General features: G+C 42.2%; 3 protein-coding genes across 3 annotated transcripts; 1 reads left to right on the top strand and 2 right to left on the bottom strand.

Annotated features, from left to right (window-relative positions):
* The first annotated feature begins 694 nt into the window (after nucleotides 1-694).
* LOC306940825 (gamma-aminobutyric acid receptor subunit rho-1-like) lies at nucleotides 695-13,055 on the top strand. The gene is made up of 8 exons (XM_079526041.1): nucleotides 695-728; nucleotides 1,315-1,382; nucleotides 2,111-2,334; nucleotides 7,345-7,427; nucleotides 7,592-7,732; nucleotides 8,154-8,306; nucleotides 10,288-10,484; nucleotides 12,767-13,055. Exons 1-8 carry the CDS (start codon nucleotides 710-712, stop codon nucleotides 13,052-13,054), a joined length of 1,173 nt encoding a protein of 390 aa, XP_079382167.1. The 5' UTR covers nucleotides 695-709; the 3' UTR covers nucleotide 13,055.
* A 2,190-nt stretch (nucleotides 13,056-15,245) lies between these two features.
* On the bottom strand, nucleotides 15,246-20,657 carry LOC306940839 (xaa-Arg dipeptidase-like). Its single transcript, XM_079526064.1, has 7 exons — nucleotides 20,214-20,657; nucleotides 19,782-19,930; nucleotides 19,563-19,705; nucleotides 18,969-19,123; nucleotides 18,528-18,663; nucleotides 18,063-18,170; nucleotides 15,246-15,525 (listed from the first exon to the last, which is right to left on the bottom strand). The coding sequence occupies exons 1-7, from the start codon at nucleotides 20,652-20,654 to the stop codon at nucleotides 15,353-15,355; spliced, it is 1,305 nt and encodes a 434-aa protein (XP_079382190.1). The 5' UTR covers nucleotides 20,655-20,657; the 3' UTR covers nucleotides 15,246-15,352.
* A 434-nt stretch (nucleotides 20,658-21,091) lies between these two features.
* On the bottom strand, nucleotides 21,092-26,624 carry LOC306940900 (xaa-Arg dipeptidase-like). The gene is made up of 7 exons (XM_079526147.1): nucleotides 26,135-26,624; nucleotides 25,273-25,421; nucleotides 24,364-24,506; nucleotides 23,661-23,815; nucleotides 22,468-22,603; nucleotides 21,755-21,862; nucleotides 21,092-21,335 (listed from the first exon to the last, which is right to left on the bottom strand). The coding sequence occupies exons 1-7, from the start codon at nucleotides 26,555-26,557 to the stop codon at nucleotides 21,139-21,141; spliced, it is 1,311 nt and encodes a 436-aa protein (XP_079382273.1). The 5' UTR covers nucleotides 26,558-26,624; the 3' UTR covers nucleotides 21,092-21,138.
* Between the last annotated feature and the right edge of the window lie 722 nt (nucleotides 26,625-27,346).

Genomic DNA, 27,346 nt, shown 5'->3' with positions numbered 1-27,346 from the left:
TGTCATTTTTTAGGACATTTTTTAAATGTTTTCCTATGATGGAATTCCCAAAAGGGATGCCATGGTGAAAGTGATTGATACAATAGAACTCCCTTGGAGCTTGGGGGTGGTCTCTTTACACATCCATTGAGAAATGTAGACCCTGATGTCGGGTTGGACACTCAATCAAGTTTTTGAAGCAGATGGCGCACTGGATTGGACACAGATGCACAGCAAGCTTAATTGTACTTTTCCCCCCCTTGTATCTCTCATCTCTCAGCTTCACTTCTTGACCTCATGTAAATATACATGAGGTCAAGAAGTGAAGCTCTGTCTCAACCTCTCCCTGAGTCTGACTGCAGTGAGAACACAGCCTATCCTCAGTGGGCAGCTACGTATAGGTTGGCCGGCCTTTCTCGATGTCCAGGCTGTGCTCTATGTGTCAAATGTGTTGCATTGCATACAGGGGTGCTGGGTCGCAACTCGCAAGATACATTTCAGTGTGAGCTGACAATTAAGTATTATTGTATCATATTAACTATTACGATTTTTCTCCGTTTATTAGTCCGTGGGCCAATAATATCCTCAATGATTACATATCATTTTGGAGCCAATTATTGCCTTCCATTCTCTCTGCAGTGCCTTATACAAGAAAAGTCGTGATGTCACAAAATCCTCCTCTATCACAAAGTCAGAACAGATCCTGAGGATTGATGACCATGACTTCACAATGAGACCAGGTTTTGGAGGTATAAGGAATTATTGTGTGAATTATTAGTGTTTTAACCGCAGTTAGACCCTCTATATATTGGACCTGAGTTGCACTGTAGGCATACTTGGTATATAATGGTAAATAATAATTACATTACATAATTACACAAAAAGAGTTTTGGACAGTACATGTACTCAAGTACTGTACGTAAGGACAATTGAGGTAATTTTACTTTACTGGAGTATTTCCAATTTTTCATACTTCTACTCCACTACAATGATATAAACATTTTACTTACTAGTTACTTTGTAGATTTTGATTATTACAAAACATACATTAACCACTTCAGTGTATACATTTTGGCCATTTGAAAATAGACAAACTACAAGGTCACATTGTGCTTATAGAGCTGCTACAGTATATTCAAAAGTTTGTAATGTTATACATTTGAATGGGTGAGTACTTTCTACTTTTGGTAGATTTTGATACTTTTGATACTAATACTCATGTAAATTTGGAATATATTTCTAAATTGCGTCATTGATACTTTAACTTAAGTAAGAAATGCGAGTGCTTTTTCCACCATTGCTGCCACCATGGTACATTGCTCTGTATGTCTGCAGGCCCTGCTGTTCCGGTCGGGGTCGACGTTCAGGTGGAAAGTCTGGACACAATTTCAGAGGTCGAGATGGTATGCTTTGCTTTGTGTATGCATTTCATTTCTGGTTGTGAATGGGAATTACATATCATAGAATGTATTTTAATCAATAAAGTGAAAGGGAAAAGGAAAAGGCACAGATGCATATCCTTCTGGTGTTTTGATATCAGCTGACAAAATACAATACATGTTGTTGTTCCACATCTGAACCAATGTCATCAGTGACTGCACACACAGCACACACAGCAAAATCGTCATGTTTACTTATTTGTAACTCGAGTGTACAAATGTAACCAAAAGGACTTAGAAGAGTCCTCTCTTAGTTAAAGAAAATCATATTCTCCTCATGGACCTATTTGTGCATGGTGGAACAGCTGTCAAAAATCACTGCTTAAACACAAATAACTGCAAATTGAAAGCAGATTCTGCCAATATGTAACATTACAAAACCTGACAACATTCTTCTTACTAAAAATTATCCTTTTTTGTTCTGGATCTGTGGATTCAGTATGAATGTTCTTCCTAATTCAAATCGTAATATAAATACAATTTAAATAAAACAGACAGATGGTGCTAAAAGACTGACATTGAGACCTGTTTTCACCGTACAGTGTTGTGGAAAGTATTTTGGAATATCAATGTCTAATCAACAGAGCAACTATAGATTCGCAAATATTTGGAGTTACTTCATGGCAAGGCAAGGCAACTACACAACACAAACATATGATTTTGCTTTAAATGAACCCCCATCTGTTTGGCAGGACTTCACCATGACGCTATACTTGAGACACTACTGGAAGGATGAGCGTCTGTCCTTCCGAAGCAACACCAACCACAGCATGACCTTCGATGGCCGCCTAGTGAAGAAGATCTGGGTGCCTGACATGTTCTTTGTTCATTCCAAGAAATCCTTCATCCACGACACCACCACAGATAACGTCATGCTGCGCGTCTACCCTGACGGCAAAGTCCTCTACAGCCTCAGGTAAAACAATTTTACAAAACACAGTTCTTCAAAATCAATAGTGGAGCAGATTACTGAAACGATCGTTCACTTGATGGTACAAGCACCAAATTTGGCACACAAGTGCTTCAGAACTTACTCTCTCAGAAAAGTACGTTGTCCACTTGAAAAAACTAAATGGCCACCATTTTTCAAGATGGCCGCCTTTCAAAATAGTTTTAAACAGTGTTTGAACTATAGTTTGATTGAATAATCCTATTGTGATGGCCTATACATCGAAATGTATGTTTCTGAGTATGAGAAATCCAATTCTGCATTTAGCAAATCAAAATTATTGAATATTATGATGATACAATCGGAATTAAACAAAAAGCTGGGGCAGATTAAGTCAATATTCCATAAGAATCTTTCACTTGGTGGTACAAGCACCACATTTGGCACACATGATGTCCAGGATGTACTTTCTATGAAAAGCACGTTATCCAGCTGAAAATCCAAGATGGCTGCCAGTTTTCAAGATGGCCACCTCGTCAAATGCAAAAAAACAAAACAACAAAAAGGTTTTCGAAGTAAAATTGTGTTAATGATCCAAACATCAACATGAATGTATTCTGATTGTAAGAACGCAATGGTGTTGGAATTGAATTCCAATATGGCCGCCAGTTTGCAAGATGCAGCTATTACGTGACTCAAAATTAGCGTTTTCGGAAGCTGTCTGATCATAGATATTGTTGAAGGGCAACATCATTCATTGATCATGCATTGAAATGCTATGGTCAAGGCTTGCTCTATTGGTTTGTATTCTTTTTATTATATAAGAGTGATGTCAAAGCACAACCAGGAACACACTGGTGACATCACTGCTGTTAGACTCAGCATGGGGTTCAGTGCTGTAGTTGTGGTTTACTAACTGTTGTAGTGTACTCACTGTAGTTTGTTGTATTCTTTAGTGTCCTAATGCTAATTAGCCCCTGTATATATCTCCACTAGAAGTTTAGTTAGTTGTAGTATTGTAGTTAGATAGCCGCACCTGAATTGACAAGATGTGCCAGCGTGGGAGAGCTGAGACAAGGGTAACAGGGCTTCAGTTACCTGTATGGTGTACAGATCGCACAGGACTTAAATGGAACTGGATGAACGGTCGTACTAAGTGTAGGGCACCAGATGCTTGAACCTAGATCAAGGTTACATCTTGTGTACAGGACAGGTACATAAGAGTACAACTTATTTTAGTTTGGCTTCCTTACAGACAATGCAGCGGCATAGATGGCAAACAACAAAAAACACAGCAAGCACAGCAAACGAAGGGATAGAATAAAGAGTGCTAGAAAAATAGTAACATATACATGTGCATGTTTTCCCTGTAGTAGCAAAGTTAGGTAAACCTTTGCCCCGGTTCTTATCAGTTCGTTCATGTATCTGATTGTTTGGGGAAAGAAGCTTATTTGCAGTCTATTTCCAGTGGCTTTGAGACTGAAAACGTTTTCCATGTGGCAGCATCCGCAAGCATCTCTGCGGTTGGGATGGCTTGGGTCCCTCATAAGTCCACAAGCTTTGCTGACACAACGATCGTCATACAGGGCTTCGATGGGGGGAGATCACATCCACTGCACTCTTCGAATTTTTGCATGTCCGTCACCAGGATCATTCTGAATTTCAGCTGCTCTCTTAGTGGAAAACTGGAGTTTCCGTTGCTAAACATTTGGCCGACAATTTTGGTACTTTTTGGTACTAACTAACTTTGTACTGTTTTGCTTCAATGTATTTTCACTGCCACCTCCATCATCCAATCTGGATGAGTCTAACATGATGGGCACGACCGTTATCACTGTATCGGATTGGCGAAATCAACCGTTATCAGCACCTTGGAATACGGCCAATATGGCCATACTGGCATACTCACCCTTGGCTGAACGTGTCATTTCCAACTCTATTGTCGGCGCATGGAAACTAGGGGCTACTATACTATCCTCTGCCTATCGGGACGTAACTCGGACGGTGCTGAGTCGGGTCTGGTGGCCGTCGCAACGCTCGGCACGTTGTCTCACGTGGCTCAAGGCCACCAGACACAGCGCGCCTCCGTCATTGACATCAGTGACACAAAAACACCATTATCACCGGTCACAATAGGTGATAATGACATACTGAAACGGTGAGTATGCCAGTATGGCCATATTGGCCGTATAAAGGTGCTGATAACGGAGGATTTCGCCTATCCAATACAGAGATAACGGTCGAATGGGGTGGAAATACGGGGAGACTTCAACTCCTCTTTCGTATCTGTTTGACACACTTCCTCCAATCAGTTTTAGTAGCGGAACATCTTGTGTTATACGGTTAAAGGCTGAGGGCTATATCCTTTTACCACCCAACCGAACCGTACAAAACATCAAAGCACATTGAAATATGGGATGCATCTAGGTTCAAGCATCTGGTGCCCTACACCTAGCCCGACCATTCATCCAGTGCAAGTCCTGTGCGATCTGTACACCATCCAGGTAACTGAATCCCTGTTACCCTTGTCTCAGCTCTCCCATGCTGACACATCCTGTCAATTCAGGTGCGGCTATCAACTACAATGCTACAACTAACTAAACTTCTAGTTGAGATATACACAGGGGCTTATTAGATAGCATTTAGGACACTAAAATATACTACAAACTACAGTGAGTACACCACTACAACAGTTAGTAAACCACAACTACAGCTAGTACGCTACAAGCATACACTGAACCCCATGCTGAGTCTCACAGAAGTGATGTCACCAGTGTGTCCTGGTTGTGCTTTGACATAACTCTTATATACAAAATTACAAACCAATAGAGCTTGATCACAGCATTTCAATGAATGATGTTGCCCTTCAACAATATCGGTGATCAGACAGCTTCCAAAAATGCTAATTTTGAGTTGCGTAATAGCCGCCATCTTGAAAACTGGCGGCCATATTGGAATTAAATAATTGACACCATTGAGTTCTTCCAGTCAGAATACATTCATTTTGATGTTTGGATCAATGTGTGGATCACACATTTCTGTTCATTAAAGTTATACGTATTTATTTGATGAGGTGGTCATCTTGAAAACTGGTGGCCATCTTGGATTTTCAGCTGGATAACGTACTTTTCTTAGAAAGTACATCCTGGACATCATTTGTGCCAAATCTGGTGCTTGTACCACCAAGTGAAGGATTATTATGGAATATGGACTTAATATGCCCCACTTTATCGTTTAATTCCCATTGTATCATCATAATATTAAATAGTTTTGATGTTCTAAATGCAGAATTGGATTTATCATACTCAGAAACATATATTCCGATGTATAGGCCATCAAAATAGGATTTTATAGCTCAATATAGCTCAAACACGGTTTAAAACGACCTCGAATGGCGGCCATCTTGAAAAATGGTGTCCATTTTGTTTTTTTCAAGTGGACAACGTACTTTTCTGAGAGAGTAGGTTCCGAAGCACTTGTCTGCCAATTTTGGTGCTTGTACCATCAAGTGAACGATTCTTATGATATATTGACTTAATCTGCTCCACTACAAGGTCTTGGATTGGATTATCTGATTGTCTTCTCATCTCGTGGATGTACACTATGTGTGTAATGTGTAGCATCATACAAGTAAGACGCACGAACGCGGGAAGTGAACGCAGCTCGTAAATTGCAATAACAACAATTAGAATAAATTACGTACCAAGTGTTTTTTTTAAGTTATTTTTGTGTATGTGTGCGTGCGTGTGTTTTCTTTAAGGTTTTTTTTAAGTTACGTTTTTTTTAAGTTAAGTTGTGTGTGTCTGTGTGTGTTTTTCTTTGTGTGATACAGCTGCGCCCTCTGGTGGCGGGCGGGTGGTGTTACAGCGTGACACACAGACAGACAGACATGTTCTGCTAGGTCTCATAGTTAGTGCTCACTGCGTTCGCAACTAGCATGACATCACATAATTATAGCTCAGAATAATACTGGATTCAAGCTGGCTCGTCGCATGTCATGGGTTAATCTCCGTTTGTAATAGGTTGGAGATCAGATTTTCCAACTGGCGAGTGAGGATGACAGTGTGCCTCCACAGACTGTGCTCTCTCCTGAGCTGGATTATCTTTATTTATTTTTGTTGATCACCTCCACCCTGGGCAGTGGTGGAAGTTGTTTTTTCTTTAGCCAAGAAAGGTTGCAATGCCGCAATATAGAAATACTACGAGTAAAAGACCTTGTGAGGGACCGAGCAGTCAAGGCTTAAGGATAACACAGGTTTCAAACTCAAAGTTTGTTTAATTTCAAAAAGTAACAAATCATTAACAAAATATTTCAATAAATGAAGTTGTAGGGCCCTTAAGGTCAACATAATATAACTCAAATGAAAAGAACGTGGAACCAAACAGGAAATGAACTCAACAGACCTGTCCAAATGACACATGAGGGAGACTTATATAGTGGTGGACCAAACCAATAAATACACAAAGGGGTGGACAGCAATTAGAGCCAACTGGAATCGCTAAACAATTCCCAATTCCCCCCTTCTCAATCAAGTCTGTTGGTATGGTCCTCTGCATCACAGCTGACTCCACCCCCTGCCCCATATGTTGCCATTTCAGGAACTAAATAAAGAACAGAACATTAGTACAACAGTGCATATTGTCACCAAGCCATTTTCAAATACTGATTTAGAATGCAAATGTGAGTGTGGGTTAGAGGAGTCTCATCTCACTGTGGGGCTGGGATCACAGCCCTCACAGACCTATTGGCATTTTTCGCATTTTTACTTGAGTGCAAAAGCCCCTTGAGATGCGACATTTCATTTTCGAGGGGGTCCCATAAACTCAAGTACAACATAAGACATTATAAATTCATACAATACAAGTAGGCTACACAAATACATTCATTACACCGAGATAGGTTGCTCACCCTCTCCTACAACTCCCTCAACTGTTAAACAACAAAAGAGAAAGTAGGGTACAATACAATATCCGGGATAATGAATTAAGACTAAAGATATGGAATAAAGAAGTGGTTTGTTGTGTGTTTTCTTGCAGGGTCACAGTCACAGCTATGTGTAGCATGGACCTCAGTCGCTTTCCTTTGGACACGCAGACGTGCTCCTTGGAGATAGAGAGCTGTAAGTGGCTAATTTGTTGCTGTCTGGCAGAGATCTCGTATCACTCCATAAATGAATGCCCTTCTTCATCACATTGATTGTCACCATAAATACCCCATGTTTTGCCATGAAGGGGTTTTGCCCATGCAGCAGTTTGTTCACTGTGATCCTCATCCGCCCATCAGATGCTTACACAGATGACGACTTGATGTTGTACTGGAAGAAAGGGAACAAGTCACTGGCCACAGATGAGAGGATCTCCCTCTCCCAGTTCCTCATCCAGGAGTTCCACATCACCACCAAGCTGGCCTTCTACAGCAGCACAGGTACCCAGCAAACTGCTTCAAATGCCTCGCAGAATGTCTAATTAATTATAACCACTTTCAACTGGCCGTCCTTATTTTGGGCATGTCATTATATAGTCTAACACGTTCAGGCTTTTTGGAAGAAATGTGGGGCGGCACTGTGCTTGTGTATTATACTATTTAAAACTGTTTTAACATATTGCTTTAAAGGCCAAATTGGCCAGAACATTGCTGGTTGTACTTTTAGAGTCTAGCATGAAATAAACAATTTCAGTATAGAGAAACATAGGGGGAGTGTTATAGCAGGTGGGCCGGAACAAGGTCATTATTATTGTAATAGTTTAGCCACTGAATCATCACCATTTTGGTGACGATTCCTCAAGGCAGAAGAATGATAGCATGGTAGCATGGTATCATCTCTTTGTCCTACAATCTTCCTCAGGCTGGTACAACCGTCTGTACATCAACTTCACGCTGCGTCGACACATCTTCTTCTTCCTGCTCCAGACCTATTTCCCTGCTACTCTGATGGTCATGCTGTCCTGGGTGTCCTTCTGGATCGACCGCAGGGCTGTGCCAGCCAGAGTTCCTCTGGGTGAGACCTTTAAGACCAATGTTATGTAGTGGTTCCCTAACGTTTTAGCTCAAGACCCAAATAGAAAGATAAGACGTTTGCCCGGGACCCAAACCAGTGAAAATAGCTTGTGAGCTTGTATATCTGCTATTTTCACTGCTCCTTAAACATTTTTAGAATTTTATTTATGGAAGATATTAGTCTTTTATTTATTGAAATAGGCTACTTTAGAAAAATGCTGGAATTGTTTTTAATTCATGAAAAGTTATTCCTGAAATGTAAAAATCTAGGGTGCATTGCTGCATGCAGGGTAACTCTAGGGTGCATTGCTGCATGCAGGGTAACTCTAGGGTGCATTGCTGCAGGCAGGGTAACTCTAGGGTGCATTGCTGCATGCAGGGTAACTCTAGGGTGCAATGCTGCAGGCAGGGTAACTCTAGGGTGCATTGCTGCAGGCAGGGTAACTCTAGGGTGCAATGCTGCAGGCAGGGTAACTCTAGGGTGCATTGCTGCAGGCAGGGTAACTCTAGGGTGCATTGCTGCAGGCAGGGTAACTCTAGGGTGCATTGCTGCATGCAGGGTAACTCTAGGGTGCATTGCTGCATGCAGGGTAACTCTAGGGTGCATTGCTGCATGCAGGCGAACTCTAGGGTGCATTGCTGCAGGCAGGGTAACTCTAGGGTGCATTGCTGCATGCAGGGTAACTCTAGGGTGCATTGCTGCAGGCAGGGTAACTCTAGGGTGCATTGCTGCATGCAGGGTAACTCTAGGGTGCATTGCTGCATGCAGGGTAACTCTAGGGTGCATTGCTGCAGGCAGGGTAACTCTAGGGTGCATTGCTGCATGCAGGGTAACTCTAGGGTGCATTGCTGCAGGCAGGGTAACTCTAGGGTGCATTGCTGCAGGCAGGGTAACTCTAGGGTGCATTGCTGCATGCAGGGTAACTCTAGGGTGCATTGCTGCAGGCAGGGTAACTCTAGGGTGCATTGCTGCAGGCAGGGTAACTCTAGGGTGCATTGCTGCAGGCAGGGTAACTCTAGGGTGCATTGCTGCATGCAGGGTAACTCTAGGGTGCATTGCTGCAGGCAGGGTAACTCTAGGGTGCATTGCTGCAGGCAGGGTAACTCTAGGGTGCATTGCTGCATGCAGGGTAGCCTGAGCTAACGCTAGACATTTCTGGCCTAGATGGGAGGGCCGCGGCTCAGATTTACGCACACCCTGATTGGTTCACCGATCTGTCCGTCAGCCCCGGTCTCTCCTCCCCCCCCCCAGTGCAGCACTGTTATTGTGTCGACCAGAAGCAGAAACCACTGGTTGCTGGAGTATACCATTCTAATGGACTGTCAAAGTTATTTCCACAGAGTCGGCACACGTTGTTTTTTTTTCTTAGACGGTGTGGTGGGTTCTTCAGCCATTCTCCTCGTTTTCCTCGCATAGCCTCGTTTGAAGTTCCACTGGTAATGATTTCCTCACGGTGTTATTTTAAGGGGTGCACACCGCTCAGAGCCCTGACGTCACATCATTTGGAGCGACGCCTACGCGGAAGGGTTGACTCCCACGTTTAGGCCAGTGCAGCCCATGCGTAAATCCAGGCTTTCATTTTTCGCGCAGACGAAATGAAAGCCTGGGTATCGAGGCTACATGCAGGGTAACTCTAGGGTGCATTGCTGCATGCAGGGTAACTACAGGGTGCAACTATACCTTCTAAAAACTTGATCCCTGTATCCCTATTTTGGCCCTGTCATAATAGGCGAATAACAGTAGTAAGGTTCTGTGAAAAATGTGCCAGGGTTTTGAGCTCGCAGATCGGATATTTTCGGTGTGAGATTTGGTGTAAAGGGAAACAAAGAAAGGGGCCAAAGATAGAGCCCTGAGGGTGCTCCGGTTAACAGAGTATATAGAGTTTAAGTGATCCGTCTTTTGTTGTTTTGCTTGAACATATTTACACCGTAGCTTCCACAGCTCACACCAGGGGTATCACAATGTTTTTCATTTGCTTTAGGCATCACCACAGTGCTCACCATGTCCACCATCATCACTGGAGTCAACGCCTCCATGCCCAGGGTGTCCTACATCAAAGCCGTGGACGTTTACCTCTGGGTCAGTTTCGTCTTCGTCTTCCTGTCCGTGATAGAGTATGCTGCAGTTAACTACCTGTCGACACTACAAGAACGCAAGGAAAGGAAACTTCAAGAATCGGTCAGTGTCATTCAGTCAACTCATTTGATGTTGATGCTTTGATGTACAGTACTTCCTTAATACTTACTTAGGTCGCCTTCACACCAGAAAGCTTTACTGCGATTAAAACGAATCCTACTGGCTGCACATTGTTGGAAAGTGCGCTTCGTTTGGCAGGTGTGAAGCCTCATTCGAATCCTAATGCGCATCAAACAACCGCATTCTACTCCGCCAAAAAACGGGGGTTTCGCTTCGCTTCCAAATGCACTTGATTTCGATTCGGTGTAGGTGGGAATGCAATCGCATCAAATAAAGGAAATTAAGCAAACAATGTGGCGGTCTGGCGGATGAATGAGGAGTAAAGTTGCTCCCGGGGATCCCCGGAACATCCAGACCCCCAGGAACACGCCCAGGGGGCTGGCCCGGTTCCGGCGAGCCACGCCGCATCCGAAATGGTTGAGAAATGACAGAGTTACCGTGTGGGGGTCCCCAGGTGGTCCCTTTACTATACTGTACTGTCACACCCGAAATCATCATATATACAGTTAGTATGTGTGTGTGTGTTAGGCTGCACTACAGTGACACTTGGCGGTGAAAACCAACCAAACGTAATTTTCAGGCTCGGACGGACACAGGCAGCCAGCCAGGGACACAGCCAGCCAGGGACACACATAGCTGTCTATAGGAGTGGTTGCACCACTCCGGGGAAAACACACAGAGGTTCTATGTATTTATATAGGCCCCTAGGTCTATAGACTCTGTAGACACTTTCTGCTGTAGTTCCGTGCCTAGTCTTCAGCCAGGTCGAAATCCACCCTGGCAATCCCATAGTTGGAACGGTGGGGCATTGCTATAGGAACCGGACCAATGTTAAAAGCTTCCTTAGGCCTCAACCATTATATAGTATAGAGTATACGTTGGGGTACGTATATAGGCCTATAGACCTGGGATATGACACCACCTAGCGCCGACGTCCGTATATATACTTAATTGATATCGGTAGACAATATGTAATTCTCAAGTCTACTCAGTATAATTGTCTATAATAGAGCGCCAAAGTCCTGACGTCACTCACTCATCCCCTGGTTCTGCCCGGTTCACGGAAGTAATTTATCTATGGAGAATAACATGGGGTCCTCTTAAAATCGTTTCATATAAGCGTTTGTGGTCCAAAAATAAACAAGCTGTCTCTGCGTTATTGTCAGGGAGGTGTCTCTGTATCGTTTGCGACAGTCAGTCACTCATATATGATAGGCTACAGTCTGTTTCTAGCGAAAATGTAACTAATTCAGTAGCAGTAACAATAGCGTTTTCTCTCAGTTATTGATTCTTCATATCCATATGAGTGAAGCGGCCGGGGTGACATGTTTATTTTTCAACAGTACTTATATGAGGCGATCTAAAATCCCCCTATGGTGATTACAATGCAAATAAAAAGTACATGAACCCGTGGATGTGCGCCCTCTACCGATATTGACGTCAGACTTCGGTGCTCTATAACGTTGAACAGAATCCTGACCTTCAACATATGGCTTTCTCACCTAACAAGCAGGGGAGTCTAATGCTAGTCTGTAGGACCAGTTGACGGAGGGGAATCTATTCTACAGTATGTTGATTTGGTAACGATAGAATGATAGGACACTCATGTTATGAACTCTCTATGAACGTTTTTATGAACTTGGTCATGAGTAAGACACTGGAGATTCTGAAACCAAAACACGGAGCGGAAAACAACAACCTTTAACAGATCATGTTGATGAAATGCTGTTTTATCATTGTCTTTACTGTATGTATAAATAAGGTTATGGGTATGTGATTAACATATTATCACCCGACATTAGTCAATGCTCTCGTGTTATCCGAGCTCAGGCAGGCAGCATCAGATAGATTGGATAAACCCTAGATTGGATAAGCTCGGCCAACAACGGTTGCCTGCATGATAATCTATATTTACAGTCCTCCTCTGAATGCCTCATGATGTGCAAGAAATAACCTGCATTACAAGTTTGTATTCTGAAATGATACAAAGAATCACCAGCTAATCTGCCAAACTTATTGCCGATATGAATGTTCAACATTCAAGACTTTTAGCGTTACATCTCATATAGGAGTGCACAAGAGTAACATTCTTTTACATTTTGATATTATCAAACATAGTCTATATTTCCCAAAAGGAAATGCGTTAATTCAGTCTGGCCATAAGTAGGGATAGTAGTAGGGATGTATCCCCACTGCACCGGCCATAACAATAAATTACCTGAGGAGAGATATTAAAAGCAAGTGCCTTTTGTCTCTCTCCATAGCTACCTTGCACATGTGGTATGTCACACCCTGGGGTAATGTCCACCAGCTACAGTGAGATGGATGTCAACACCACAGGCAACTACGGCATGCCAGAGGAAAACGGGATAAAACATGAGAGGATGCTAGTGCAATTGGCCATGGAGACGGACCAGGTCACCGGCCATGTTGGCTCCAGCACCTACAGCAACATGTGGATTGAAACGCATGTTATAGACAAGTATTCACGGGTCATCTTTCCAGGAGCCTATACACTCTTCAACATGATTTACTGGTCCATTTACTCTTAACCACTTACTGTTGGGGTGTATACGTTGGTTAGACATACAACAGTCCGACAACGTCGCTCCTGACATGCGTGGCCGCATGTCAACAAAGCCGTGGCCGGGGTAAAACTCACCTGTGGCAGGTTAAAATGAACTTGTGGCTCTCGATATGCGTGGCAGGTTAAAACTAATCCTTAGCTTCCAGTGCGGTTAGGTTTAGGGTTTGGGTCGGCCGGACTAATACCTGTCGGACTGGACCAAACGCATGCACCTCTTACTGTAAGCCCTGTAATTAAATGGTTAATGCACAGTAGCGAAGAAGGCTAAAAGGCTAAAAGTAAAGGTACTTTTATGAAAAGTGAAAAACGAGCAACAGAGCATGATCTGAACACACAAAGATTTCGTGAGACATAATGTGATGAAATTGTGTTTAAATTCCTCTAAGTATACAGCTGTACCTGATTTATCACCATCTGTGACCTCCCCCATCGCTGTAGATCAAGAGTCGGCCACATATTGTGATGTTATAAACCACAATTGTGGGTTCTAGTGACACAAATGTGATGGTACAGACTTGTTCCTACAGATGATTGTAGTAAATACAGAGTGGTAAAATTATATTCTGCTGTAAAACACTTTAAATCAGTTTTAAAGTGCATAAGCATATTCCTGATCATCAGCAGATCAAAAACATGGCTACGAGGTCACCGATGGGGCTATAACTGATTATGACTGGAAATACATAAGGTTAATGATCACTGTCAACAATTGAATACTAACATTGTGGCCAATTCTCTTAAACCTTTTTGTAACATCAACCTGGATCTGGTATGTGAAGGTCATGGGTGGATTTGTGGTCATTGTTACTGGTATTTATGTTAATGAAAAACACCTGCTTATATAATTAGTGATCAAGTATGGACTGATTATTGTCTGAGAATAATTTTGACACAAGCTATCTGGACAGCAGTGTGTAGTACAGTACCTGCCATTATGTCATTGACAACAGTTTGAAGATAGTTATACCAAAACCTTTTTATATATATTGGGAGTACATCATTACACTAATTATAGTATAGTGTAAACGCCAATATATTAGCCGAGGAGTGCTACACAAAATAATGCAGGTATCAAAAAACAACTCTTTGGATTTACAGACATAAGACAGGGAGGTTAGACTTTTGATATTTTGCGATCATTCATATAATGCAAGAAATACACAATTAAAAAGCCTTTGATAAATGGACTGTGCTACATATTTCAGTCAAAGCATGTATAAGTCTAACCGCTCTCCCTACACTGATTTTATTGTGTTCAATAAGAGTATATTTTATTTTGATTTATATAGAATGGATGTAAAGTACATTATTTGAGTTTGAACTCTCCCCCCACACCCCCACCCAAATCTCTTTCGGGGTATGCTTGAACTAGTACTTGTATTGCTAGCTAATAAAATGATTTATACTCAGTTATTTTAATTTGTTCTATCATTATTGTGGCATTATTAACTGAAAATGACTACATTAAAATGGGTGTTTATTGAATAAAATTATTTTACTGGTTATCCTCATTTTCTAAAATAAAATAAACCATCAGAATGTGTTTATATCAACTGTTTATTTTTCTTCATGAAATAATTCTGTGTACAGAATCTAAGACAAAAATGAAGTGAAGTTGATTGTCATAAAGAGATTTCCCTTATAGGTAAAAGGCCATATGCAATACACTTAAAGCAAATTTTAACTTTGGTAGAGGTTTGTATAGTTACCTTGCTATGATGCAACTCATAGAAATGTAAAAACAGCAACAGAGTACAGTCAAACACTTAAATTAAGTCTGAAATGGATAGCACCAAAGAAAGTCGTTGCGGTCTTGTTTCCATTTAGGCCAGCGGTGGGCAACTTTGACAATGGAGAGGGCCACTATATTTCAACACTCACTCCTAGGGCCATATATTACGGTCGTCGCAAAAATAGAATCCTGAAAATTAATATTTTTCATTTCAAATGCCTTTAATTATACTTGTGTTGAAGCATTGAGCTACTAATTTAGACTGAAGTAATTAAAGTGGGTCATGTTTGCATGTTGTGGAATTGTAATCAGCTGAAACCAATATTATATCAGAATTCTGACATTAACCTGAGGGCCGCATTAAGTGAAGGTGGGGGCCGCATGTGGCCCCCGGGCCGCCAGTTGCCCACCCCTGATTTAGGCCCTAATATACCAAATAGCAAAAATAGACACACTCACAATGCATGGCACCATGACACACTGCAAGCTTGTAGATCGGCAATGTCTATCTTTAAATCCTTTTAAGCGAGTTTAACTGTCTTCTGCCTGTCCTCCCTTTTTAAGGATATTGTCCTCCTTCAGTTTGGCCTCCATAAACTCCTCCTTAACCTTCTGCAGGAGCTCTGGACACAGCAGTACATCCAGAGCCGTCATGGCCAGAGCCTTGGCCGCACGCAGGGTGTAAAACTGAGCTTTGTCATCACCTGCAGGAAAACGAACACACAGGAAAGTATTTTCCAGGTAATATTGCTTTGATGTTAAAGTTGACATACACAAGTAATAGGCAACTAAGGCAAGAACAGTTGCAGTGGTATTGCAGTGGTTCCCAAACTGGGGTCCGGGGACACCCAGGGGTCCTTGTACCCTTGTATAAAATGCCTTGACCCTCCATCTGACTGGGAAAAAAATCAATGACCTTCCCCAAGTGATAAAAGAAAAAAGATGAACCCTCTCTTTCTCTCCGAGGGAGATTTGACTGGGTCATTCACACTCGCAGTGTGTTGATGGCTTGTTAACGACTGGCATTGCCTCATTGATATATACACACAATGGCCCTCATTTATCAACCGTGCGTACGCCAAAATATGGGTGTACGCCGAAATTACCGCAATTTTCGGCATTTACGATTTGCGCCAAAGATTGAAAATGATCTTGTGCCAAGACAAAACTCACGTCTGGTCGGGAGCTGTCGTACGCTTTGTCCTCACGGACGGACCACAGTGATAGAGAGAGACAGACAGACAGGACAGGAGGAGCACCTATGCAAAACAGCAGCCTGTGTGTGCCTATTTGTTATTTAATTCATGGTTCACAGGTTCAGGTTTTCGTTCACCAATATATCTTGTTGTATATTAAATTAAAAAGACTTTAATAATTTAATATACAACTAACAACACACAGTGACAGTTGCTTGCAAATTGCTATATGTGCGTGCGTGCGTGCGGGGGGGTGATGCGGGCAGCAAGGGAAGCGAAGCGAGAGGAGAAACAGACAGCGTAGTCCTACAGCTTTATTTAATTCATGCAGGTTTATTTATTTAAGATACAACAAGTTGCTTGTGCGTGCGTCTGTGTGTGTGTGTGTGTGTGTGTGTGTATGGGAGGGGGCAAGCGAGTGAAACTTTTATTTTCCTGTAACCATGGTTTCCAGGTCGTATTGCAGTTGTTCATGTCGCAAAAACGAGGGCGAGGCTTGATTTTATAGGGCGTGCCAGATTGATTTCAGCCGTCACATTTATCACTGCTAGGAATGAAATTAGGAAGAAACAGCTGTCTGCGATCACTTTGTAAATGCCGACCCGACGTGGGTGTACTACGAATCCTACACTCGAATTTGGGGCAGATTTTACACTCGATTGATAAATGAGGGCCACACAGTATATATATGGCAATTTAATTTATTTGATGCTGAAGTAGGCCTAAACATGTTTGTTTAATTTAGAAGTTTTTATATTTAAATTAGATGAAGACAGTCACCATTTGTCATCATGACTGCATTGTTGACATAGTGCCTGATGCGGTCCAAATATGTATATATGTTACCAGAATGGTTTAATTAACCATTATCCTGAATACATCTGACGTTGTTTGAGTTGACAGTGACACCAGTCAGTTACAGCAGCCTACAGTAAATCACTTATGTCGCATTCACACCAGAATGCTTTATTGTAGTATTTAAAACAAATACTACTGCGTATTGTCGGAAAGTGCGCTTCGTTTGGCAGGTGTGAAATAACCGCATTCTACTAAAAAACAGGGTTTCACTTCGCTTCCAAGCGCACCTGACTTCGATTCACTGTATGTGAATGCAACCCGCATCAGATAAAGGAAATGAAGCAACTGTGGCAGATGAATGATGAGGGGACACAGTTGGAGACGGAGAGGGCATATTTTACGCAGCGCAACCGTGGATAGACGTGGTCGAATGAGGAGACTGAAGCCCTCATCGAAATATGAGGACGAGTACATTAATCAATTGCTTAAGGAAACACATAAAACACTGCAGTTTTGCGCTGCTGTCTGAGCTCAGATGCGCTCAGCGCTGTGCCTCCATGCCCAAAAGAACAGTGCGTGCGGAGAGAAAGAGAGAGGAGAGGGAGAGTGGTGAGTCTATCGTTTAAATATATATGAATTTCGAAATTAAACAAAGATTCGGTTGGTTCATGTTTGCGTAATGTGGCATGCCTTTCCAAAATAATAGACATACACGCCATTAATACACTGTGCCATAGCTGTTGACAGCTTGTAGATCTGTTCTTTTGGCCGCGGTCGAAACAGCAGCAAAATGAAGACGGCGCATGGAGTTATATTAGCTGAATTTTCCTAGATGGGCTGTCACGGGTAATCAAAGAATCCTAAAAGAATATAAAAAATATTGCAAGATGTCTGAAATTCTCTAGATGATGCTGAGATAAAAATATGAATTTAATTACAACATTTTTATGTTTAAATGAGATGAAGAAAGTCACCACTATCACCATCTGCGAATGGTGTTACTAATGCAACAGGTCCACAGGTGTGTATATATATATATATATATATATATATATATATATATATATATATAATAAATTAAATGTGGGTACTTGGTCTCGTGCATATTAGGGATGGGCCAGATTAATCGATTAATAGGATCAACATTGATTAAAAAACATTAAACTGGGGGTCCTTGAAATAATAAATGAAAGTTTGAGAACCACTGCTACATGTATATCGCATAATCGCACAGTAGGCCTACATACCACAAGCTACAGTGTATCCCTCAGTATGGTTCAGAGCTTTAGAGCCAATGTAGAAGTAAGGGTGGATTCCAGGAACCACAAAAGACACATTGCCAAAGTCGGTGGAACCTGTGGATCAAAGAACACCAGGGTACATTTGACCATCAAAAGCAGTCATCTAAAACCAGCATTAAGCTGTGTTGTAGCGACTACTTCTTCCTATTTATCAAACAACTTAGAAGAGCTGCTGAGCTGTCGGCAGGAACTGTATGACGCGTTTCCAAACAAAACCAAAAATCTTCTTGCTGTTAAGGTGATGATTTATTGACTGAAATTATAGATGAAACTGAACATAGACGTATAAGCGGTCAACAGAAAATATTGAGCCACATGATAGTGTAATTGTCCTAATGTCTTCTCATTTCATCTCCGTTTCAAGTTTATTTTACAAGTTGGCTACACACAGGGTATATCTTACTCTCTCACCTGAAGCATTGGTGAGGACTTCTTCATCTGCAGTAAACTCCATCCCCAAAGCCATGCCGTTCTTCTCATACAGATCTTCAAGGGCAGTATTTCGCAAGATGTTGTCAAAGGCATTCCGAGCAAACTCAACTTCAACCTAATGAATGACAGAATTGCCGCTACTGTAAATCAATTAAAGCTTCTGTCAATTAAAGCTGCATTGTGTGACATTTGTGACCACTGATTGGCCTGTCAATAATATATATTGTGTTATATGAATCCAATTTGACAGGTGCCCATACAAAATAAATAAACATGCTCTGAAAATGCATGCGGTCCACAAATCTGGCACCTAGTTATCGTTGGGGCTTCAAACATCGCTCGTGTCTCGCAACACCTTGGTTTCACCTTGAAATGCAACACCTTGGTTTCACCTTGAAATGCCTGCATGACTTTTCTTACTTCACATCCAGTTGCCATGGCAGCAGATCTAAAGCACATCTCCGCTTTGGCTTTGATGATGGGGAGTTCACGGCGTGAGGGGGTTCGTAGATAATACTCCAGCTCAGTGTACGCAGGGATGATGTTGGGCTTCACTCCGCCATGCTTTATAATCCCTGAACAAACCAACGCGTTTTTCGGATTTTTAGCGGCGTTTCTCCATCGGTTTTCCGAAAGACGAGTCCAGTGTGCAACCACCTTTACTCTTCGTGCACTAACCACTTTCAACCTGGCGTCCCTGCTTTGGATGAGTTGTAAACTTGTAGAAAATGTTTGCCTATTATATGTCATGACCAAAATACTAGGAACGCCACGTTGAAAATGACAAAATGGTTCGATATTTGCATGGAATTTTCAGACAATAACAACAATATTGTATACTACCGTGTTGTAAATTACACCTACAATGCAAGCAGGGAAACATGACTAAACTCTTGACAAGGTGCGTTACATAGTCAGTCAGTGATTAGGGTTAGTTATTATTGTACGTCGCTCTAGAATTATTAGATTAGTCGATCTGCTAAATGCGTATTGTAATTGTGATCCCTTGCTCACCATGAATTCTCCAGTTTGGTTTGATCTGCTGTCTGAGAACAGAAAGGTTGTTGTAGCAGAGCACTGCAGCGTCCAGCGCGTTGACCCCCTCCCAGGGGTAGGCAGAGGCATGCGAGGCCTTGCCGTGGTACCTTATAACAACACTGGACAGGAAGACACAACAAGTCACATGTCAAAGTCACATGGAGGTTGAATTTGTGCAAGACATGATAAACATACTCATGTTCGGCTACATCTGGCAGGTAGGGGGCATCATCCTGTAATGGATGGGCCATGAATACTACATCCATGGCCTCAAATGCACCTTCCCTGATCAGGTCTATTTTACCACCTCCATCCTCCTCAGCCGGAGTGCCCAACACGGTCACCTGTGGAGAAATGTGCATGATCGTAACTGCATTATTTTATTTATTTTTATGGATTATTATTATTATTTTCATTTTCAAACAATATACAGTACCTAATTGAATAAACACAAAACACTGCACCCTCACACATTAGAAGACATGATGGGCATTTCCATGTTTAAGCATGTCCAACATGTTCAAGTGGAGATGAAGTTGAATGGACTTGTCTTAAATTGTCTTACAGTTTCAAGCACATTACACACACACACGCACACGCACACATGTCACACAGTATTGATTTTACCTGGACGCGTGCAGGGAAGTCGTGCGTGTTCTCCTCCAACAAAGCCTTTAAGCCCACAGCCGCGGCGGCCCCAACCTCAGCAATCAGGTTATGACCGCATGCGTGACCGATGTCAGGCAACGCATCGTACTCGCACAGAAATCCAACATTAATCACATTCACATCATCGCCATCCTCCGTGCAGCAGGCGGCGGCCACGGGCCCCCACGTTGCACGGAAAGCCGTGTCCAGTTTGTAGTGACTGTCCACCTTCCAGCCAGTCTCCTCCTCCGTGAAGAACCTCACCAACCTGTCGTGTGCCTTCTTTTCTTCATAGGCCAACTCCGGACAGCTCCAGATGTCCTCACTGAGGCCGTGGAGCTTCTCTTTGGCTTCATCGATAAAGCTGCAAGCCTTTTGTTTCAGATCTTGCACTGAATGCTTCTGCTGGGCCTGGGCCATACTAGTTTGATTCAATGCCTTTATAATGAATTATTGTAATATTGAGTTTGTAAAAGGTCAATCGTCTGTGCATGTTATACCCGTTATAACTACCACAAAAATGTAAACACATGGTCATGTGACATTATTTTTCACTTGCGTTGCAGTTTGTACTGTAGTGTAGTGTATTGGTGCCGACTAGTGGATGTTTTGTGAATTGCTATTCATAATTGTTGCATAGCTTTCTTCTTGGAATGAGACATGATTAAAGCAAACAAACCTTTCACATAGCAATGAAATACATATATTTTTTAATAGATTGTCTTTAACATGCAATTTGTTTTGGTGAAAAATACATTCCAAACATGGTGAACAGGAGAGGGGGAAATGGCAGGTGGCTTTGAGTAAGGAGTTGGGACTCAATCACCCACCAGTTCAAAGGTGAGTGCGTGCGTGTGTGTGTGTGAGAGAGAGAGAGAGAGTTCTGAGATGACCATTCCAACAATCAACGTGCTCCAGCCTCAGTAGATTTGGAAGTGTCTTCTGCCTGTCCTCCCTTAAGGATCTTGTCCTCCTTCAGTTTGCCCTCCATAAACTCCTCCTTAACCTTCTGCAGGAGCTCTGGACACAGCAGCACATCCAGAGCCGTCATGGCCAGAGCCTTGGCCGCCCGCAGGGTGTAAAACTGAGCTTTGTCATCACCTGCAGGGAGGCACACACAAGATTCATGTGATAACTGTACAGCAAAGCATTATCAGAATATTTTTGCCCTTTTCTCATTATTATCTGATTATACGGGTCCTCACTAATGGAACTGGTTCGGTTACAGATAGGTAAAGGTCCGTTTGGTTTCTAATTATCAATTATTTTGTTGGGGACCCCCTGGAACCACCTTCAAGGACCCCTGAGGGTCCCTGGACCCCACTTTTTAGAATCACTACTGCACAGTGACAGAGGGGGTCATGGGAGAGAGACAATTCTCCATGTGACAACGTTGTAAGCTGCTCCAAGTTGTAAACTATACTAGGCTATACATTGTGCTGCCCTAATGTGTACTTGTAACTGCATATATTACTACTGTAACTATTTATAAAGGAGGCTGCATAACACGTGTTACATACCAGCAGCTACAGTGTATTCTTCAGTGTGGTTCAGAGCATTAGACCCAATGTAGAAGTAGGGGTGAATTCCAGGAGCTACGAAAGTCACGTTGCCAAAGTCTGTTGAGCCTGTGGAAATCAGAGGTATTATAATTCGATTTACAAACATGGTTATATTCATGGTGAGTCTTTTGAAGTAGGACGGTCATATTAAAACAGCAGGTTTGTTAGAGCGGTAATATGATATTTTCCCCTGAGTCAACCACATGAACCCTAGTGTCCCTATTCTGGGCATGTCATATTCGGTTCTGTGCATAACTGTAGCCCCAGGTTTCAGAAGGTTGGCAACTAGGTTGGTTTCCTATTCCATTTCAAAGTGCCACATTTGATTGGCCTGGCATCCGATTTGACAAATGTCAATTTTCATTTGGGTGGATTTCCCATTCAAATTTGCTGCCAAGCTAGTCAACTAAAATTAACCAGAACAACCACCTTCTAGAAACCCAGGACTGCATGTACAGAACATTGAAAACAGCTAAAAACAGGCAAATGAAAACAGGAAAACATTCAGCAAAAATAGCAAATCTACAAGCTCACAACACAATCTGCTACTTTTGGCAGAGATTTGGTGTAGTAATAGGCCTATAATATATATACTGTATTGCACGCTAAATATTCAAGTCCACAAGAGGGCATGTGTTTAAACTTTACAGCAACTGAGAATGTCCTCTCACCAGAACTATTTGTGAGCACGTCTGCATCTGTGGTGAAGTCCATGCCCAAAGTCCTGCCATTTTTCTCATACATCTCCTCCAGTGTTGCAATCCGCAAGATGTTGTCAAACATATTTCGTGAAAACTCGATTTCAACCTGGCAAAGACATTATTTATAGTTGACGTTCCAATTTTGTATTGTGTCTTATAATTCTTACACAAGTGGCCTCTATGGCTAGAATGTACAGGGAATGACACATATTATTGTAAATGATTTAAAGGGGGTGTAAGCGATTTCGTTAAAATAAGTAATAATAATTGTTCAGTAACAGAGATCTCCCTGTCTCTCCTGGTCTTTTGTAAACAGAAAATGTGTTTTTAGTTTGGGATACCAATTCTAACCAGGAGAGAACATGTAATATTTGAAACAATTAAATATTGCTTTATTGTAAGAATATACAATTGTAGCCAGGTTTCCAGCTTGATTCGCTGCATTCAGTGATTTGTTTTGTCACTTCGCTACTCAGTCTGGAAAGTGTCCTATCTCCAAGGATGGCGGGACATGTAAAAGTGAGAAATCGACCCGTCACCCGAGGCTTCTGATTGGTCTGTGGTGTGGGTTGAGACAAAAACACCAGGTTGACGTCTTATCAATCCGCCTACTGCTGATGCCCTGCAACGTACATGTAAACAAGTCTTAGTGCTTTTTCTGGTTTTATCCTCTTAGCAGATGTTGTATTGACCTGCACTTTCCTTGAACTGTACCCATTCTGCAATCAATCCATCCATCCAATGTATTACTCACTCACCCCACACATCTGTCAGTATTTTTGTACTACTGAATCTGACATAGTGGACTACTTCATCAAATTAGTGTTTATTCTTTACCGTAGGTTTGAGTCTCGAACTGGTACCATTTTTTTCAATATGAGAAAAGCATGGACAGAGTGGCGCTGGCTGATGACGTATCAGCAACAACAATTGTCTACTTAACAGGTGAACATTATGAAATACGAGTCAAACAGAAGGCTGGCCAGACTGAGTAGCGAAGTGACAAAATAAATCACGGAATGCAGCGAATCAGCCTGGAAACCAGGCTAATACAATGTATCCTTTTCCCAAAATGTGTGCAGGGAAGACAAGCTGTCTCCTTGTCAGACGCAGCGCTGGCTCTACTAAGCACACGTTCTACTGTATTGTACTACTTTTCTTACTTCACATCCAGTTGCCATGGCAGCAGATCTAAAGCACATCTCTGCTTTGGCTTTGATGATGGGGAGTTCATGGCGTGAGGAGGTTCGAAGATAATACTCCAGCTCAGTGTACGCAGGGATGATGTTGGGCTTCACTCCGCCATGCTTTATAATCCCTGAACAAGACCGCAAAGTGGACAAACGTTACTTTCGATGCATAAAAACAATGTGTCATCTCATAGTGCAGTTGTTCTCAAACCTTTTCATGCGTATTTGGCATCCGGACCCTCCATCTGAAAATATTGTGCACCAGGGAACCCCATATAAGATTTGTGTTTATCCTGTGATTTATTGCCGTCGTCGTTAATACATATTTTTGGAGTATTTTTCGTGCAAAACGAATGCTTGGAATGGATTCAGAATCATGAAAACCCCCTAGTTTGACACGTCACATGCTACGTAAAGCATAATGAAATTTAGAACATACCCCAACTTTCAGCAGCTGTCAAAAATTCCCCTAGGGTTGTTGAATAGAAACCAATGTGGGATATGTTAGTTAGTAGACACCCTTACAAACACATTGGTGAAGAAAATTCTTGGTAAGAAATCTATTCCCAGATTTTATTAATATCCCCTGACAATTGCTAAAAACAACATTTTCAAAAGATCTTCAAACTATATAATAAAATGAAAAATACATTACACACACACACACACACCTCACCGTGGATCCTCCAATTTGGTTTGATCTGCTGTCTGAGAACAGACAGGTTGTTGTAGCAGAGCACTGCGGCGTCCAATGCGTTGACCCCCTCCCAGGGGTAGGCAGCGGCATGCGAGGCCTTGCCGTGGTACCTTATAACAACACTGGACATGAAAACAGAGACTAGGGTTACACACACTGCTCTGCCAGGGTCTATTCTGGGAGTTCCTTGAAATAATGTGTCAGTGACACATACCGACTCTGTATAAACACCACAGTGGGTAAACATTGCTCAACGTGCTCTTCAAGTACACATTTAAAATCAGTTTTGTTTTTATCTACATTAACCATTTCATCCCCATATACTTCCCACAGGGGTCTATACCATAGACGAAACTGGGACAAACATTTGGCGAAAATAGTAGCTCTACAAGCTCTGTGTCAAAATAGAACATTGAATCCATTTTTATTTGATTGTTTCTTTTTTATTTGTCTCTCTTAAACAACGATTTCATATTGTAAGGATTTATTTCAAATACATCCTTTAACACACTTATTCTGGGAATGGTGTACGCAATGTTGTACGTATGTACAGTACATGCCAGTGGTTACGCCCTACCCTTATCGATTAAAAATACCGAGTCTGTTGACGGTTTTAAGGTCTTGTTAAAAGCTCACTTATTTAGTTTAATGTTTCGGCTTTATTCTTCGTTGTGTTATTTGCTCCTTTAACTTGATTGTTTAAATTGTTGTTTCACTGTACAGCACTTTGTAACTTTGTTTTGTGCTTTATAAATAAAATGTACTTACTTACTACTTATAACCTTGGCAGAAATAGCTGTAGCACATACAATAAGTAGTAGTACACAGACTAAACACTGCATCATGCACAAGTAACACCAGGATGTGTGGCTTCAAATTCAAACATACTCGTGTTCAGCCATACACGGCAGGTAAGTAGCATCCTCCTGCGAGGGATGGGCCATGAATACGACATCCAGACCCTCAAAAGCATCTTCCCTAATCATGTCAATTTTACCTCCGCCATCCTCCTCGGCCGGGGTGCCCAACACAGTCAACTGTTGGGAGACAATCGTGAGCAGAGATACATACATTAGAGAAATTGTTCTCTCAAACTTCGATCCCGGGGACCCCCAGGGATCCTTGAGGGGGTCCCCAGCAAAATGACTTAACACTTTAACCCCATTTTATACCTTGGATATTCAAGAAACGCAGATCTAAAAGCTTGATTGATTGATTGAAAATGTTATGTCACAATGTAGAACGGGTACATTTCAAATGTATGTAGAATGGGTACATTTCAAATGTATGCGTACATTTCAGAGACTTGTTTACAACAGGGTCCACCATTTTCAAAGTATGGGGGAAAGAAGTGGGGGGGACTCACTTTATTTACAGGGGCCTTGCATTGTAGATCTGTTATCTTACATGTTATTTTCAAATAAATAAAAATTGACAAATCTTGAAAATAATTGGGTGGGGGCCGGGGCACAATATCTTCCTTGGGGTCCTTACAAAAATGTTTGAGAGCCACTCAGTGACACATTGTTCATTTAAAGGCGCTATGCAACATTCAGCCACAAGGTGTCGCACTACACCCCTAAAGTAGTAACGTTCAAGTCAAAGTCCGTCTACTAAATACCCCGGGTCTAAGGTCCATACTAGCCGTGCCCTGGTCCAGTGCCCTGGTCCAAGCACTGGACCAGGGCTAGGTCCATACCGTCCATTTGGTTATACGCTCTCTGAGTTAAAACTTGAATGTGTGCGTTACCTGGAGTCGAGAAGGGAAGTCGGGTGTACTCTCCACTAGAGCTTTCAATCCCAGCGCCGATGCGGCTCCCACCTCCGCTATCAGGTTGTGACCACATGCGTGTCCAATGCCGGGCAACGCATCGTACTCACACAAGAAACCAACATTGATCACGTCGCCTTGCGCGCAGCCACCACGGGCCACCGGTCGCCAGGTGGCACGGAACGCAGTTTCGAGTTTAAAGTGGCTGTCAACTTGCCATCCCTCTTCTTGGGAGAACAAAGCGACCAACCTGTCGTGAGCCTTCCGTTCTTGGTAGGCCAACTCCGGACACAGCCAGATGTCCCTGCTGAGGCTGTGGAGTTTCGCTTTGGCTTCGTCAATACAGCTGCCAACTTTGCATTTCAAGTCCAGCAGCAGTGCATCCGTTTGCAGCACTGCCATTTTTTGGGGGTGATAATGTTATTCGTTGATCATAATCCAAGTTCAAAGCCAGTGAAGTTAAAAGGCTTTCAGTGGTATGATATGATCCTCTTCTTGGTGCTTCCAGGAAAAGTGCCCCCGGGAAGAGGAGGGAGATAAGGAAGGGGTGGGGGGGGGGGACCCGAGATAGATTCTACGTGCAAAGCAAACACTATATATAAAATAGGGCAGGCTATGTATTCTGTGCCATAAAGCAAAAGCAAACCTATATTTAAATGAAGAGAGAAAAGAACATTACAACGGTGTGCAACTTGCAAGTGTTCAATCTTATTTTCCTATTGGTGCTATAATTAAGCATTGGCAAATGGCAGGTTGATCTGGAGAGAATATGTTACATCATCAGTGTTGCCAAGTCAGCTTATTATAAGCGACATTGGTGTCTTTTTCTTGTTAAGTCGCTTGTAAACCTATTGGTGGTAGTTTCTGCAGTTTTTTGAGCGTGTATCTAAAGTTTAGTTGCTAATTTGGTCTTGCTTCCCAGTTCACCACAGTAGCCTACATCAGCTATTTGAGTAGCCTATAATGAGTATCCCATACAAGCGCACAAAATATTTTACAGCACAAATCTGGGCGTGAGGGCGTCACTGGCACAACAATATTTTCAGATGGGGGGGTCCTTGCCATGAATATGATTGGGAACCACTGCTCTAAAACAATATTTAGACGATTAAGTTTGACTGACTTGCCCTAGTTGCTTATTTTGGGTGAATTTCCATGGTCACTTCACTTGTTTCTCTCAGAAAATATGGC

Source organism: Electrona antarctica, assembly GCF_951216825.1.
Source record: "Electrona antarctica genome assembly, chromosome: 17".
In the NCBI taxonomy this organism is placed as follows: domain Eukaryota; kingdom Metazoa; phylum Chordata; class Actinopteri; order Myctophiformes; family Myctophidae; genus Electrona; species Electrona antarctica.
This window is presented reverse-complemented; position numbering and strand designations above follow the sequence as displayed.